The following is an 18,304-nucleotide window of genomic DNA, read 5'->3' as shown; positions in this document are numbered from 1 at the left end:
ACCAACTTTATAATAATAAATACATAATATAATTAAATACTAACTTATTCTTTATATTTAGGTACTCAACATCTGTAATGCATAAATCCAGCCTGTTATGCATAGGAGATGTTAGCTAAAGCAAAACACATTCATAGATAAGAATGAAAACTCACGAAAACACAAGTGCAAAATATGTTTCTCTCGTACTTATAATATTAATTGAATCTTAATACCTGATTTAATCAGGTAAATGTTGAATCAGTTATAAAAAATCTTTGGCACATTTTATTCATTAACTTTCTTAGCGCTATGCAAAACTGAAAAGCTTTACCACTTTCTCCCTTATTTTGTGTGGTAGTGGAAAAGTTTAAAAAAATATACATTATTACAGTTCCAATATACCTATACTTAAATTGACAGCGAATTGTGCCAACCGAATTGTAATTCGTTGAAGAATGCAATAGTTACATCCATCCGAAACAGCGGCCCTAGCAAAATATTTAGGTGGTGCGACACCTCAAAGTGGAACCCTTCAGCTTCTTAAAATACTCATTTCGATTAGTTTACGGCCACCGAAATTTACCTATTATTTTTAAAAAAAAAAGATGTTTTCGGCTACCCGGTATAAGTTTTATGTGGCTGCAATCTAACCCGATGAAGTTTAGTTTGTGGCCAGGGTGAACCAGTCTTGGGTGGTTTTGGCCCCCTCCCTATTTCGGCGCCCAGTGCGCACCGCCCTAGGGCCGCCACTAATCCGAAATCACGGAGTTACAGGAAAGCGTGACTTTACATGTTGCGGAGGTCCGTGTTGCTGTATGCATGTTTCTGATGTCGTACAAGTTACAATCAGCTATATTACAAATGCCGTTTTGTTAGAACGCGACGGATCATTCACCAGCAAAGCCACTCACCACTGATAGCTTGATCACACCCACCGAGTGGACGGGCGAGACAGTGCGGGAAAGCGCAGGGTGGGTACTCGGCCTAGCAAATAGAACAGGGGTCGAGTAGCTATCTCGCCAAATAACTCGGCCGAGCGCTCGGCCGTGCACTCGTTGTAATGTTCATACACACCGAGTACTCGGCCGAGCGCACTGTCTCGCCCGTCCACTCCGTAGGTGTGATCAAGGCATGACTCTAACTATTAATATCTCCGGCATTAGATAAAAATATTGAAAAACGGATTTCTGATTACTCAAGCACGCTCGTCGTGCATGCTTTTTCATGCTCACGTGAGGAGATTGCAAAAATCAAAGTCAACTATCCAATGAAACGAATACTAAAGAAATAAATAAGATACATAGTTTCAAAATATAGATATAAGCTTAACAGATCATTCGTTTTAAACGCTCACAGATTAAAATTCCGTATGCAGATCAAAATCAACTAAATACCTCCTACTCCTGTCATTCCTCTAACTCAAACTCACGCTTTGTCCGGCCAAGTAGTTAATGCCATCCGCGGCAAATCTACAATAAGTCACGACAAAAAAACCTAACTCTCGTATTGGCTTCTGTAAACTTTTAAGTTAGGAGTTCCCAAAAGCGGATAGACTAGGTACTTGCTGAGTAATAATGTCATCTAAAAAATACAAGTAAGTAAGTTTAAAAACTAAAATTCGACTACGGAAAAAAGTATGAAACAAGAAATTAGTCCTCCGAATACTTAGTGATGTTTAGGAGTTAGCCGCGGCAGTTTGCCGTGGTAAATGAATTCTTAGGACAAATTGGCATAAACGCACAAGCCTCATTTTTACCGACTTCAAAAAAGGAGGAGGTTCTGAATTCGAACGTACATTTTTTTTTATGTTTGTTCGGGCATAACTTCGTCGGACATGAATCGATTATTGCTTTGCCGCGTTCTGGTAAAAGTAAGATCAGAAAAGTAACCTTTCCGCTCTATGAATAGTTTGTTGAAGACTCATGTGGACTTTTGGAAGTACCCAACTGCATTCCTCCTCATTCATATAGCTATTAGGTGTTTCTAAAGTTACGAGTTTTATTCTGGGAGCGTCTGCAGTAGTTGTAAAATTATTGGAAAGTATCAAATAGATCTGCATTTCTGTCGTGTTTGTACCGCTTCGGCTGGTTGTCGTCGTCATCTGCGTAGTCGCAGGACGCCAGGACCTGGAAAATTATTGAAATAACTAATACTGGCATGGGGCGATCTACCTTATAGGTAAAGTTTCATTCAAAACGTAAAGTCGATTGAGAATTCAATCAACAATCGATTACCGAGTGATGTGTTCCATAAAAAGCATTATGAAGAGTATAGGTACTATTCCTTAGTACCTTTTGATGAACAGATGTCCCTGTTTTAGCTCATTCGCGCGATATTTTATTTTTTTGACATGACTCGTGTAATGACTACTTACTTACATCAGCAAGTAGTAAATGAGACTAACGGTTCCAACGAACCGGATCTTAGCTTCGGACAATCGGGTGATCAGCATGTAATATCCTAACAAAACTAGGATCACAAAGTGATAAGGCGAAGTGTGAACTTATATGTATACAAATGTAAGTACTTTGTTTCTTATGTAAATGACATGTAATATGTTGGAAAATAAGAAATAATTCTCTTTAACCAGATTTTTGTGATACCCCCACCGGAATTTGAACCCTGGACCTCCGGGTCAAACCCGCCGTTCAACCACTAGACCACGGAGACCGTATAACTTATTTATAACCCAGAGTATGTGACGAAGTCAATTGAAACTCACTCGCTCACTAATAGGCTTTCCCTCCAGCAGATACTTTAGCTTGTTCATCTGGCACGGGCTCAGGATCCTCTCCAGGTTACTGCTGAAAAAAAAGAACAAAAAATATAAAAGAAACTTCTACACTACTATCTACTACCACTTCGGAACGTGTTTTCGCTGAGAAGCAGCAACAGTGAAAGAGTAAGACATGCTATGAGGAACTTTTCAGGCCACATTCTCCAAAAATACGATACGGTTCACCACCTACCACGTTGGTGTAACAGAAAGCACAGTGAGCTGTAGGTACTTAGATCATCTTGCTACAGATGTACTTGCATACAAAATACAGAATACATAACATGTCGTTACAAATCAATTACAAAAAGATAAACATTGTCAATAGGCAAAAACACCGATATATCAAGGGAATATTATTACATACCTATTACAGCCTATTACTCATTAACTTATCAATGATTACATATTATTATAATATTTATTATCGATAACAATTGGGTCGTGTACTAGGTTCAAGATAAATTATGAAATTCTGATTACTAAATAAAGACACATCTAAAACTAACGAAAAACATTTTCTTTTTTCTATTAAACTTATTTATGAATTTTAATCAAGAAAAACGTAATAATAAGTCCGACATTTTGTCACGTTTTTCTATGACGTCACAGAGTGCTTTTTCATACAAATTCCATAGTAATTTCGTGTTTTGACGTTTAGTAAAAAGTAACTGATTTGACTAGTTGGAAACTAGCCTATTATAATTAATAATTACATTACTTTTTTGTCAATTACGATTTGTTTTGTCATAAGCTCTTTTATTTCATAAAAGTGAATACCCCATTGGGATATAGTTGCGAGCTTATGTTATGTTCGTTGTTGCAGGAGCGGATCTAACTTTTATGTCAGGGGGGGTTCACCAGGTAGGAGACAGCCTATCTCCGAAGAAAATTGAATAAAAATTGCAGTGGCCACCCATGACCCAACCTGTCGCCCAGGGGGGGGGGGTCATGACCCCCCATGACCTCTCCCCCCTGGATCCGCCTTTGGTGGGGTGTTAGATCAACGACCGACCTCATCAACCCTGGTTTCATGATTATTGAGCCGCCATAGATATTATTTTCTGTTCTAAATGAGCTGCCAAAGAACCCTTGAGGAAGATGTCTTGCCATGCCCCTGACATGCTTCATGCAACGACTTCATAGTAGCCGAGAAAGACTAATTATACGAGAATACAATACATACGAGATATCCCTCAAGTCTTCACTCCTCTTATGCCCGTCTCGCTTCCCATTGGTCCAGCCGCGGGAGTACTGGAATGTCTGCGCAGTGACAGCTGACAGCGTCACTAGGATCAGGAGTGTTGTTATGTTCGTCACCATACTGGATTCTGGGGACAATTTTTTTTTTATTCATTTATTGCATCACGCCTGTGTCCTGGAAGGAGTAGGCAGAGTTGTAGAATATATAAACACAAATCCTGGAAACTGCGTCTTGTCAATTATCTATGATCCAAACAGGACTTCAAAGTCATAAAGTCTAATTCAGTAGTTTAGAGCCCGAGTCGAGAATCGAACCCGTGACACAGTGACGGAAGGCATGCGTTCTCCGAACAGGGCTAGCACAAATTGTTTACAATATTTAATTATGATATAACTTAACTCCGTGGTCTTTTGGAGCGTTAGGCTCACGATCTGGAGGTCCGGGTTCGATTCCCGATGAGGACATTGTCGAAATCACTTTGTGAGACTGTCCTTTGTTTGGTAAGGACTTCTCAGGCTTGAATCACCTGATTGTCCGAAAAAGTAAGATGATTCCGTGCTTCGGAGGGCACGTTAAGCCGTTGGTCCCGGCTATTAGCCGTAAAAACACCTCCACCAACTCGCATTGGAGCAGCGTGGTGGAGTATGCTCCATACCCCCTCCGGTTGATTGGGCGGAGGCCTGTGCCCAGCAGTGGGACGTATATAGGCTGTTTATGTATGTATTTAACTTAACTACATGCTTCTCTGATTGACTGACACTAAAACCCTGTATCACATCCCCCTCCCCGCGCTTCGGTCTTACTTTAGTAACATAACATAACATAACAAATACTTTATTGCACAAACAAGAAAAAACAAAATACAAAACAAAAGAGAAATAGAATTAGTACAATAGGCGGCCTTATTGCTAAGTAGCAATCTCTTCCAGGCAACCTTTAAGTATAGGAGATATTGAATATTAAGTAATATAGCGGGATAGTGCAGCATGGGAATACTTGTGCATTTAAAAATAAATACACTTTCGACCATATAAACTACATAATAATAATACACATAATTATAATTGTTATAATAAATAAATATCACTACTTAAACTACTACATATACTATGGAAGAAAAGGAGTAGATAGATTGTGAAGATGAAGAGGAAATAGAGGTAAGGAAATGCGCCTTGACTTGCCGTTTAAAGGACTCCAATGACGAAGCTCTCCTAATGCTTTCAGGCAGAGAATTCCACAAACGGACAGCTTGCACCGCTTTGCTTTAGTCTTCAATCGTATGGGTGTCAAACGTCATGCACGTGTACGTTAACGTCAATGTATATACTTTGTGTCTGGTAAAACGAGGTTTTATTGTATGAAGTGTCCGGTTGTGGTATGAACAGTCATGAGCATTATAATGTATCCACTTAAGGACCCTGTCGCACTAACATATTTGATATTTAGTGAGACTTACAGTTCAATTTGTCAAAAAAGTTAATGTGACATGGTACCAAAGTGTATACATATTAATGCTCGTGACCGTACAGTGTACACCCGCTCCTCGGCAGCTATGTTTCAGTCCCATTTAATGCCCCTATTATAATTATGTTCTATTATATCAAAGAAATAGAACAAGGCATAAAAAACTCTAAACCGGCGAGCATGCAAGACTGATTAGCCATAGAGGCAGCCAATCAGCTCGCGACACCAAACACTTCAGGGCCCCGATACCGAACCCGCCGGCGTGGTCGACGATTTCCCTCATTCAGCGCTTATCGCTATCGACCCACTAGGGTCGATTAATTCTTTCAAATATTTTTCCTCTCAGACGACGCCCTGAGCCGAGGTTCGCACCCAACTGGGCACCCTCAGGCCTGTTGTCTTAAACGTTGTACCGGGTGAGAGCCTTCAGCGCTCCCCATTTGTCCGGCCAAGTAGTTAATGCCATCTGCGGCAAATCTACAATAAGTCACGTAAAAAAAAAGGCAAGACTGATGAAAGTAGAAGAAACGAAAATTATGTCAGGATGTTAGTAAGTGGCATAACGGTCTCCGTGGTCCAGTGGTCGAGCGTTGTGCTCACGATCCGGAGGTCCGGGGTTCGAATCCCGGTGGGGACAAATCACAAAAATCACTTTGTGATCCCTAGTTTGTTTAGGACATTACAGGCTGATCACCTGATTGTCCAAAAAGTAAAAAGATCCGTGCTTCGGAAGGCACGTTAAGTCGTTGGTCCCGGTTACTTACTGATGTAAGTACGTAGTCGTTACATGAGTCATGTCAGGGGCCTATGGCGGCTCAGTAATAACTCTGACACCAGGGTTGATGGGGTTGGTAATTCACCTCACAATCCACACGATAGAAGAAGTAAGTGGTATTCCGTGGTTGTTGCCTAACCCAACGGGATATAGGCGTGATTTTATGTATGTATGTAACAACGATTCCTTGTTGACTACAGAATACTAAACACCTGTCAAGTGAGAGTTTGCAGAGGGTTCCGTGCCTCAAAGTTTATTCCCTCTGAGAGGTAGAGGACCCTAATTATGCACTTAATTACAATATATTTTCCTGCTTTATCTCTATATTTTCATATAATTATACCTACATAAACTGTATTAAAAGCAATACATAATTGACAACAAGTTAATGATTATAATAATATACCTTATTAAAAAAATTGTATAACTTAATTCTACATATTAAAAAAAGAACGTTTTTTACACTGTCACACAAAATAAAATAGGCATTATGTTATTCGCCCGAATTATTCATTCTTCTCTCGTTAATTTTAAAATTAACAGTTGTTAATCACCCGTCCCTTTCCTTTTCGGTGGATAAGAAAATGACAGGTATAATATAAAATAAAATTAGGTGTCTGCAGGAATCGCAGCCAATGTATTAAATTTTTCGCTAATAAACGAGTTGTAATAAAATTACCTGAAATACCCATTTTAATGCGTTGTCATAAACGAAACATTATGATCCTTTAATAGAATGCAATAAGGATTAGTTTTATACGTGTATTACCACAACATGAGAGTTTAATATCGAGGGTTTACTGCGAAAAACGACTTGGAAAATACTTCAAATCGAGAAAACTGTTTGTAAAGGTTTTAAAATCGCTTGTCTTTCCTTTTTTTTTTTTTTTTTTTTTTTTTTTGACGTGACTTATTGTTGATTTGCCGCAGATGGCATTAACTACTTGGCCGGACAAATGGGGAGCGCTGAAGGCTCTCACCCGGTAACTTGTCTTTCCGTGCATGTCGTAAAATCAGCGGATTATGTCCTTTCTAACATGATGGAATTTTTACGGGCGTCAGCCGAGATCCCTTCCCATAAAGTTCATCATCATAACAAGTGGCTGCAAGACGAGGCGACTAGTTTTAATCCAAATTTCAAGGTTCAAAGTAAAATCCAAGTCAAATTAACACTTAAACGCCTAGTTGACCGTGACGAAGTTACGTATGTTTCTGATTATGAGTTTGATTTTATTTTTATTTCATAATAATAAATATTGTATTATGTTATTTCTTTTCAATTGGTTTTACCAAAATCTAAAAAAAATGGCATTAAAATAGTTCGGAACAAATATAGTTGAAACAGATTACCAGGGGTTTTAAAAAGGTCACGTCAAATCAATTCACCTAAGAAGCATTATTGCTATTTGACATTTGTTTGCATTGCGCACTTACTTTGCGCAAATGTCAAATTGCAATAAGTATTTTTTTCTTAGAGAATAGGCTACTTAACAACCAAGTCAAATGAGATACAGTGGTAGCCCAGTTGGAAGAAAGCTTGACTCTCACTGTAAAGTCGCAGGTTCAAGTCCAGCATGGGCCCAAACAAATGATTTTTGAAATCGTTTTTAATATTAATGTTTGGATCATAAATTATTATCACGTGCTCGGCGGTGAAGGAAAACGTCGTGAGGAAACCCACATACTCGAGAAATGCGTTTCGGGCGTATGTGACCTAACCTGTATTGGGTAGGTTTACCATTCGCGGGTTGGAAGGTCAGACAGGCAGTCGCTTCTGTAAAACCACCGGACCTGTCAAATCTTCTGTCGATTCTTTAGGTAAACGGAACCTGAGAAATCGGGATAATGTTAGGGAGATGATGATGATGATCAACAGAGATCTTGGACATAAAAGTAATATTGTTTGTTTCATTTCTCTCTTTCTATAATAAGCGAAGAAAACGATGAAGTTTGATAAAACCTGGAGATAATACTCCGGGCATGCTCGGTGAATTTTATAGACCTTCAACTTACGTTCAAACGATCGTAAACACTAACTTTCATACGTAATATAAGCTTGTTTCACAGTCAATTGGTAAAGCCAATATAAACATGAAGATAGATATTCTTCGTCTACTTCTATCGTGTGGTTTGTGACGTGGATCACCTTACATAAACAGCCTATATATGTCCCACTGCTGGGCACAAGCCTCCCCTCAATAAACCGGAGGGGTATGGAGCATACTCCACCACGCTGCTCCAATGCGAGTTGGTGGAGGTGTTTTTACGGCTAATAGCCGGGACCAATGGCTTATCGTGCCCTCCGAAGCACGGAATCATCTTACTTTTTCGGATAATCAGGTGATTCAAGCCCGAAAAGTCCTTACCAAACAAAGGACAGTCTTACAAAGTGATTTCGACTATGTCCCCATCGGGAATCGAACCCGGACCTCCAGATCGTGAGCCTAACACTGTAACCAAGCTCTGTGGCTAAGCTCTAAAAATTAAGATTAAAAAACACAGGTGTCAGGGTTAATATTGAGCCGCCAAAGGCCCCTGACGTGGCTCATGTAACGACTACTAACATACATCAGTATCAACCGGGACCAACGGCTTAACGTAATCAACCTGTAATGTCTAAACCAAACTAGGGATCACAAAGTGATTTTAGTGATATGTCCCCACTGGGATTCGAACCCAGGACCTCCGGATCGTAAGCCCAACACTCAACAACTGTACCACAGAGGCCATTAAAATAGATATTTAAGTAAACTGATATTTTGGAAATTATTTTATTAATAACATCAGACTCTTCTGTACTAAGTAAATAAAAAGCCAGTCAAGAGCAAGTCCGACTCGCGGACCGAGGGTTCCGTCCGAGGCTTTGACTTTACCGATGACTATGACTATTGTCTACATTTATACATCGAAATAGGTCGCGTTTTGTTTACCAACTTCAAAAAAATCACTAATACATTTTTTTTTGCGATTGACATTTAAACTTTTATTTAGAACCTTTTTCCATTAAAATATTTAGCATTTAATAAAACTTTTCATGCAATTGGTCAAATAAGTTAACGACATAGATCTAAACTATATAGCAAGAAACAAAAGGTAAATGACCTGTAGCTTCACATTACTTCATATCATATTTCATATCAATTACATTACATGTAGGTACCATAAAACATAAAACTATGATCCTACGTCGGTTACGGGCTACGCGGCCTACGCGGTGTAGCCGTAAATTGCTACGGCGTAGTTTGAAAGTTGTAAACCGTAGCTTACATTTGGCGAATATATATTTTACTTTTTTCTATCAAATACTACTACTATCAAAATTATACGAGATATAAAAAAACTTAGAGTGGGTATAATTCTTAGCGTTACTGTTCCAAATTCAACTTTAAAATTCATTTAAAATCGTATTTTGTTAAACAAAAATTCGGAATTGTTTTGATATTTTTTATGAGATCATACATAATATTTTTACACACTATAATATTTATTTTTTCTCCTCCTGTTCTTCTTCTATAGTGTGGGTTTTGAGGGGAATAACCCACTTCATTAATCCATCATCAAGGTTAGGTAATATTAAGCCGCCAAAGGCCCCTGACATGGCTCATGACACTGACTGCATAAATATTGAGTACCGATTGCTCTAAGTGCCTTCCGAAGCACGGCACTGGTTCTCTTCCTCCTCCTGTTAATGCAATCTGTCAGCCAGGACGGCTGAAAGTAGACGTAACATTTTTTTTCTCCCCTCCGTTACAAAGGGAGTTGTCAAAGCTCGGTTAACAGTAATTGTGGCTAATTTCAAATGAGACCGAAGACGTCAGGGTCGTAATTAGAGAGTACGGTGTCTCTTAGCTTAAAGATTCTTGTAGAGGTTTATACAGGGTGTTAGTCACATTGTAACGTGATCCGAGGAAGATGATTCTGATATGCAATTTTCCGTCGCAAAATTCATTAATACAAAATTCCACTTGATTTCAACACAGAATCATGCTCTGAATCATCTTTCAAAGTTTTAGTTACGATGTCACTAACACTCTGTATAACTTTGTTCCCTGTATAACTAATACCTATACACACTTGTATGTACCTGTATGTACTTAAAGGTGGTGTTAGTGACAATGTAACAGATATTGAAGTGGATGATTCAACTCATTATTCTGAGTTAATATTAAGTGGAATTTTCCATCGCAAAAGTATAGAACATAAAATAATTTAAAAAAAAAACACTAAAAGAAAATATGAATTTTGCGACGGAAAATTTTACTCGATATTAACTCAGAATCAAGGTCTGAAGCATGCCCTTCAGTATTCGTTACGATGTCACTAACACCCTGTATAAATTGCGTTCTTAGCACTCTTGTGTTGGGTACTTGTTTAAATAAAAATTATGTTTGCTTTTAACCACAGACTCGCCTGATTGTAAGTAACGTTTCGCTGGTAGTAATCTAAGTAAACGACACCCGAGACCAAGGACATGCCGTATCCCGGAATCTTCCTGTTGTAAAAAAAAAACTCTATAATAGTAAGGACTGGTTGCTTTTTTTCAAACTGTTCTTTCTTGTTCTTTGACCCTATCTGCTCGAAAGCTAGGTAATAAAGCTACCTTTCTGCCGGGAATTATCTCAAAATGGGAATTTTCCCGGGACACGACACACGATGTAACCACGCGGCTTAAAGGTATCTATAGTACGCTTTTTAAATCCGACAGAGGGATTTTTGCGTTTTTTTTTATTATTTTCAGGTCTATACTTTTGAGATGGAAAATTGATATTAACTCAGAATAATGAGCAGTATGATCCCCCTCAGTTTTGGTGACGGTGTCACTTACACCCCATACAAGTACGTACAGGTAGCCATACGAGTAGGTACATATGGGTGTTAGTGACACCGTAACGAATACTGAGGGGGATGATTCAGATTATGATTCTGAGTTGATATCAAGTCGAATTTTCTGTCGGAAAATTCATGGAAATTTTAGTGTTTTTTAAATTATTTTCAGTTCCACACTTTTACGACGGAAACTTCCACTTGATATCAACACAGAGTCATGGTCAGAATCATCTCTCATAGTTTTTGTTGCGACGTCACTAGCACACAGTATATGTATGTATGTTTATGCTTTTAGATGAACAAGTACTCAAGTAACATGAATTTTAAGAATATTTTGACCTGATTGCTACGCTGCAATATCCGCCAGGCACCCACTGGGCAAGAAAAACAAAACGAAGTCCACAAAGTAGGAATAAAATGAACGAAAAGTATCATTTATGCGTCTTCCTGTTAAGTCAAAGTAAAAATCATTTATTCAACGTACTTCATTATCAAAGATAAACTTGTAGAAGGAAAAATTTCAATTATTTGAATTATACGTCATTCCGCAAAGTGTTACGGCTGAGGGGAAGAAATGACGAGAAAGAAACATACGCAATCTAACACCCGGTAATCCCTAATAGGATGGGCAGAGCAACAAGTAATCAAAAACAATTTGCAGCGACTGTTGATAAGAAGTCCTTATATGGATATTATGCGCCTTGTGGTGTTAAGAGATCAGCCTATTGCATATAACGATAGTCTATCATGTAGAAAACACAATCCCTCTGTCGGATTTTACGACAAGCCCGGGAAGACAGACAGGAAAACAGGCAGGGGGCAAGAACGTGTTCTATGTTTTTATTCGCATAACTTTAGTTTCCTGAACTTTGGCCAAACACTAAATGATAAGAAATTCCATAGCATTTACATCTTTTAAATCAAAATGTATATTTACTGCAAGTTATTTGGAGGACAAAATTTCTACCAAAATTATACTATTATTATTTGTACTATTCAAAATTTTCACCAGAAATTCTTATTGTTTTGGTAATAGGTTTTTTACACACACATATAGTACGACATAGCTGGCGAGTAGTGGCTTTACTATACACTTCTGCCTACCCTTTCGGGGATACAGGCGTGATTCTATACTATGTTATGTTATTTAGCGTAGTTACATAAACTCTCTTACATAAACATCAAATTGAAAATTATTTTCAGCTATACTCAAAATATCATACGATATTTTGGTGTAAAGTCGATATTACATTACCTCAAAAAATGTTATAATTTAGATAACAATTTATTTAAAAGTCAATTGCCTACCTTATTTTCCAATTTTGAATTAAATCCGGAAATGGCGTTGCTTTGACGAACTGTTTGAAAGTAGAAGACCGTTGGCTTCGAAGGAAATAGTTTGACTACGAGTAACGGGGTAAACCTGACTCCTTTTATACAGGGGTGCGGGCCGTTCTACAGTGGCCGCAATTTGAAACTCATGATATTTTACTACAGCTTGGATTATAACGATTTTTATAATTTAATTTTCGTATTCTTTCGTCGTATTTCGTATAAGTTAATTAGATTATACAATACAGAGTATAGTTTTTTGTGCACAATATGACACACAAAACAGATTTAGAAACAACAAATGGAAAGAAAAAACAACAAGCTGCCAAATTATCAAAATCATATAAAATCGAATATCCTGTATAAAGTAGCGTCATTGTTTTATGAAAAATACATATATAAAAAAAAACGATAGGCTGGTAACCTGGTGTTAGGTATACTATACCACAGGTTATCAAACGTTTAAAATACCTGAATACCCACCAAAGAACCCAAAATACTCATATTACATCCTCCTATTTGTCTAAAATCTGAATACCCATTACATAAATTATATCTGAATGTTTATATATTTTCAAAGTTGAAATAGTAAATTTTTCACTGTAGCTACATTTTAATACAAAAAATGTTATTTCGCGGAACCCTAATGACTTTCCTACTGAACCCCACAGAACCCACTTTGGATTCTACTATTGCTGTACTATTCATAATTGTATTTATTTCAGAAAGCACATCAAAAGGAATAAATAGTGGGTGTGAATTTGTGAGGACTTTAATGAGACTGGAATTATGTCCTTATGGTTTTAACAAAGACATTTTAATATTGAATCAAGCAACAATTTAGTAAATTAAATTCCAATACCGCCGTATCGGTCAAGGTGACGATAAAATTGTCAAAGAACTTAAAATGGAAATGGCCCATTAGAAATATGAATAATAATTTAAGGTACCCGCTCAAAGTGCAACGTAGTTTATACCGTAATAAAGAGTTCGTTAGTAATACTCGTATCTACCTTCTTAATCGTGTGGCCGACCGAAAAAAAGATGGCGTTGCGAGTTGGATGCGTACTTGACTTCTTGGAAAGAAGGAGCTCAAGATCGGGAAGAGTGGAAGAAAGGGAGAGAGGCTTAGTCCTGCAGTAGGATGGTATAGGCTAGTAATAATAATCGTTTTCAGAGATTTAAATCTAAAGTTGTTAAATTAGACTTTAGAGGGAACAGACGGACTGCACCGTAGGTACAACGCGCACGCTATATTCAACTGCGCACATTGTAAATTCGTCGAAAACAAAACATATGCTCACAACTGTATCACACACCAGACACTCCATACAAAAATCTCATTCTTACCGTGTGCCGCCGACTGCTACCTAACACGTGATTGCGAGCGAGACACTCTCCCCCTATTTCTTAGCGACTTGTGGCCATTTAAGACTAAAGTAAGACCCTTTTTTTTGTTATACGTGACTTATTGTAGATTTGCCGCAGATGGCATTAACTACTTGGCCGTACAAATGGGGAGCGCTGAAGGCTCTCACCCGGTACAACGTTCAAGACAACAAGCCTGAGGGTGACCAGGTGGGCGCGAACCTCGGCTCAGGGCGTCGTCTAAGAGGAAAACGATAAGCGCTGATTGAGGGAAATCGTCGACCACGCCGGCGGGGTCGGTATCGGGGTCCTGAAGTGTTTGGTGTCGCGAGCAGAAGGGGGAGGTCGGCGCCTGATACGAATTGATGTGGGGCAGAGAGTTACCGTTATATCTCTCTCTTTATTTAAGAGCTGCGCTCTTGTCGGCGCTGTTGCGCTGTTGTTTACCGGTATATACGTAGTATTATTCTTTATTCTACAACTATATCCCAATTTGGATAGTTAGAGGTATATCCACCACAAGATGAACTAAGTGCCCATACCTCATCGAGCTTTCTGTTTAGTAGTGAGCCGGGTCACCGACTATAACGGCGAACTATGTGAGTGAACAATGCACTTAAGATAAATTAATAACTTCTTGGTGCAAGTCCGGTACCAGAATTCGTCGAAGGTACTATAAAAAAACACAACTTAATAGAAAGCTATAATGCAAAACTTTGACACCATTGTAGATCGAACTAGCGAGTTTCACACCCCCATGTTAACGAGACACAGAAGGACACAGAAGGAGTTACAGGAATATTGACAAATTAAAGCGGAACTTTTACAAAACAAAATCTATTAAAAATGTCACTGTGAAAGTAGATCGGGTTATTGTCACTATCATTTTCATCAAATTAAACTTTTCTTTGTTTATTTGCAGAACAATATTTGTTCAAAATCATTGACTTCGTATATAACAAATAGATTAGCAATATCTGTAAAATAGTGTCTGCGACGCATCTTGTTACTAAGCGACGGCAAAAAAGATCGAATTTAGTCGCAACGGGCGTAAAAACGATGTGATCTTAATTTGAAGAAACTAACTTATAGTATGTACCTATATAATTTAAAATATACGTATTTACAACAGGGTTCGGTCGCTTTTTAGAATAAATCCTTAGTGATTGTGAGTCTATTTCTTTATAGTACGAATATGTCAGGTTCAAAACACAATATTTATAGCCACTTCTCCCGGATCTTTCTTCATTCAAGACCGGTCTATCGCTTCCTGGGACTTACTCTGCCTCTGTGTCCATGAGGTGCCTGGTTTAACGTGTTCTTCTAGTTATTAAATACCTTGTATACCTACATTGATTTAAAAGATGTGTTGCTGTTGCAGTTTCTTGTTATTTATTCTCCTCAGCCATACATATCTGTTTGCGAAATAAAGTAGATTCAAAATAAAATCCATAATAAATTACGTTGAATAATAAATTATTATTATTCTGATTTCAGTGTCCAAGTGTCCGCTTTGTAATAGATTTTGCACACCTAACAGACAACATTCTATAAACATAACCACTATGTCTCATTTGGGGTAGTCAGAGGTACATCTATGGCAAGATAAACTCAGTGCCCACACGTCACTGAGCTTTCTGTAAGACCAACGTGATAGGTGGTGAACCGTATCGCTATCTATAATGGTCGAGCCAACTGTGTTAGTGAAAACTACAGTTGAGATAAATCAATAACTCATTGGCGATTTCAACTTTCTACATTTTTTTTCTTAAACATTAACTCTACTTTTGTACTTACTAAAAATATGACTGACGCTTCGTTACCTTTTTTATAAATACTTCCTGACTCCAATTTAAAGTACATATATTTACAATAATTGCATACGAGATGTTGATTTCATTACGTTTGTATTGAAGCCTTATGCTTACTTAGAAGTAATTATTCCCTATTCAGTGCATATTGGAAAGTTAATTAGATGAATTTTGACACACTTTGAAATGTTACGAGATTGAAAGTGAACGGAAAATCATGTAGAATTGGTAGGTACTTGACTAAGTGTATTTTTGGTTTCGAGTAGTTTGATAAAGGGTTGTGTAACATGTGTTTTGGTGGAGTAAGCAATAAGCAACCAGAAGAGAACTTGCCGCCATATTTGATACGAAGTTCTAAGGCGGTTGTGAAGAATCGAGCATTCGATCGAGGGACAGAATACAACGGATCTTCTTCTAAACGGATAATAATGATGAACCGACAATTCAATCGATCATATGGCCACATTAAAGCAATTCATCTAAAAAGCTTGCTTCGATGTGGCCTTCAAACCCCCCAGACCATCGATAATCATGAGATCATTATGTCACTAGGACACCACATGGTTGCGCCACCACCGTCATGTCACATAGACGTCAGGCGTATTTTATCGGCTGTATACCTACAGGGTGCTAGTGACATCGTAAGGAATACTCAGGGGGATGATTCAGACCATGATTCTGAGTTGATATTAAGTTAAATTTTAATTTTTGAACTGATTACAATGGAATGTTCCGTCGCAAAAAAAAAAATGGAACTGAAAATAATTAAAAAAAATACTTTCATTTTAATGAATTTTCCGACAAGAAAATTCGCTTGATGTCAACTCAGAATTATCCCCCTCAGTATTTGTTGTTGTCACCAACACCCATACATATGTACTTGTAAGGGGTCGTTACTAGATGTCACTAACACCCTGTATAATAAAAATAATAAATAATAAAAAAAAAATTGATAAAACCTACGACACATATATACATTTACAACATTAAAATATACACACATCAATATTTAGGTAGAATTAACACATAAAGGTATATGGGTGCTGCAGCTCAAAAAAGGCCAGGGTTCAGTGAAAATTTACCCAGAGGGCAACACTGATTTTTGTTTCTTAAACGCTACGCCGCATACGTGGGCGGCGCGACCGCGGTTTCGATACCATGGTTTCCTAGTGAGATAGGGCCCTAATGGTGCAAAATAACCCTACCCTATGTATAAACCACAAGAGTCTCAAGGGCAGAAAACACCATTGATTTGTAATTATAATAATTATAATTATAGTTAATGATTTAATCGCATTTCTATAGAAATAGAAGTTGTGTTCGTTCTAAGACATGTCTCGGCTTCTACCCACCCGGTTTAAGCTATTAATCAACCATCTTCGTCAAATACAAGTACTAATTAATACTTTGGAATAATTACAAGGTTCTATAGGAAACTATTGGTTGATTTGGCCAAGAGCGATAGAGTTGTGGATGTGTCTTGAAATACTTGCCTATTGATACAATTTTCCCCTGATTGAGAATTAAGATTCTTCTTCTTATCGCGTGGAATGTGAGGTGGAATACCAACCCCATCAATCCTGGTGTCAGGGTTACTATTGAGCCGCCAAAGGCCCCTGACATGGCTCATGTAACGACTACATACTTACGTCAGTAAGTAGTAACCGGGACCAACGGCTTTACGTGCCTTTAGAAGCCAGGGTCATCTTACTTTCGGACAATCAGGTGGTCAGCCTGTAATGTCCTAACCAAACCAGGGATCACAACGTGATTTTTGCGATATGTCCAAATTGGGATTCGAACCGGACCTCCGGATCGTGAGCCCAACGCTCAACCGCTAGACCATGGAGGCCGTTAGGATTAAGATTTATTCTTTTGTACATGTCCAATGGGCGGAAGGCAAGAAAGAAACCACTGTCCTGATAATAATGAGCTGAATCATCTTCCTGAGTATTCGTTACGATGTCACTTACACCCCGTACAAGTCAGGTAGCGGTACAAGTACGTATGTGTGTGGGACACTGTATCGAATATTGAGGGGGGTGATTCTGAGTTATGTTAGGGTTCGTAATATTTATTTTATTATTTAATTATTATTAGATTATATAACTTAATAACAGACGGAATTAAGTCGTGAATCTGTGTCACGACTTTATTATTTTTAATTTGGAACTGGCATAATATTTCTTTTGTTTTTATGTTTGATTTCTTCTCTTTCTTCTCTTTCTTTTTCGAACGGGTTTGTTTTCCCGCCTTTTTAAAAGGCGGTGACGGGAATTTTGTTCGGTTGCGGGAATCTGCTATGAAGAGTTGGAGAGTTAACATTGTTTATGTAAATATAACATTATTCAAGAGAATTGCTGAATTTTTTGATTACGACGAGCACCTCCCTACCTGAGAGAAGTAGTATTATCACAGTTAAAATATCAAGTGGAATGCCTAAAAAGTAGCATGGAGAATGCTATACCGACAAGAGCTTAGCTCTTTAATTAATGATCATGACATATCCAAAGTTTATGGTTTTGTGCAATAAACAATTTTTAATTGATTGATTGAGAAGTAATAGTAAAGAAAAAATAAAGAATGCTTTCAGCTTCTCGATACTCCGGCCATGACGGCCTCTGTGGCTTAGTGGTTCACGTTGATCTCTCGATCTAGTCACGGGTTTGATGCCCGCTACATACATCACAAAAACACTATGGTGAACTCTAGTTTGGCTAATGCAGCATGCTGTTAAGTACCTATGTCCGAAAGTAAGATCGGTC

The 18,304-nt window shown here is 38.1% G+C and overlaps 1 protein-coding gene across 1 annotated transcript; it reads right to left on the bottom strand.

The window, feature by feature from the left end:
* Nucleotides 1–2,004: 2,004 nt before the first annotated feature.
* Nucleotides 2,005–12,410, bottom strand: LOC126377258 (pro-corazonin). The gene is made up of 4 exons (XM_050024980.1): nucleotides 12,337–12,410; nucleotides 3,945–4,089; nucleotides 2,705–2,783; nucleotides 2,005–2,108 (listed from the first exon to the last, which is right to left on the bottom strand). The coding sequence occupies exons 2-4, from the start codon at nucleotides 4,079–4,081 to the stop codon at nucleotides 2,013–2,015; spliced, it is 312 nt and encodes a 103-aa protein (XP_049880937.1). The 5' UTR covers nucleotides 4,082–4,089; nucleotides 12,337–12,410; the 3' UTR covers nucleotides 2,005–2,012.
* Between the last annotated feature and the right edge of the window lie 5,894 nt (nucleotides 12,411–18,304).

This window comes from Pectinophora gossypiella, chromosome 22 (assembly GCF_024362695.1).
Source record: "Pectinophora gossypiella chromosome 22, ilPecGoss1.1, whole genome shotgun sequence".
Taxonomy (NCBI): Eukaryota; Metazoa; Arthropoda; class Insecta; order Lepidoptera; family Gelechiidae; genus Pectinophora; species Pectinophora gossypiella.
This window is presented reverse-complemented; position numbering and strand designations above follow the sequence as displayed.

Bases quoted from the DNA above. Each gene is read 5' to 3' on its own strand.
- LOC126377258 (XM_050024980.1), bottom strand. From the start codon at position 4,081: ATGGTGACGAACATAACAACACTCCTGATCCTAGTGACGCTGTCAGCT. The intron at 2,784-3,944 runs GTATGTATTGTA...TTTTTTCAGCAG, and splicing joins GAAGACTTGAGGGATATCTC to TAACCTGGAGAGGATCCTGA. The intron at 2,109-2,704 runs GTGAGTTTCAAT...ATAATTTTCCAG, and splicing joins GAAAGCCTATTAGTGAGCGA to GTCCTGGCGTCCTGCGACTA.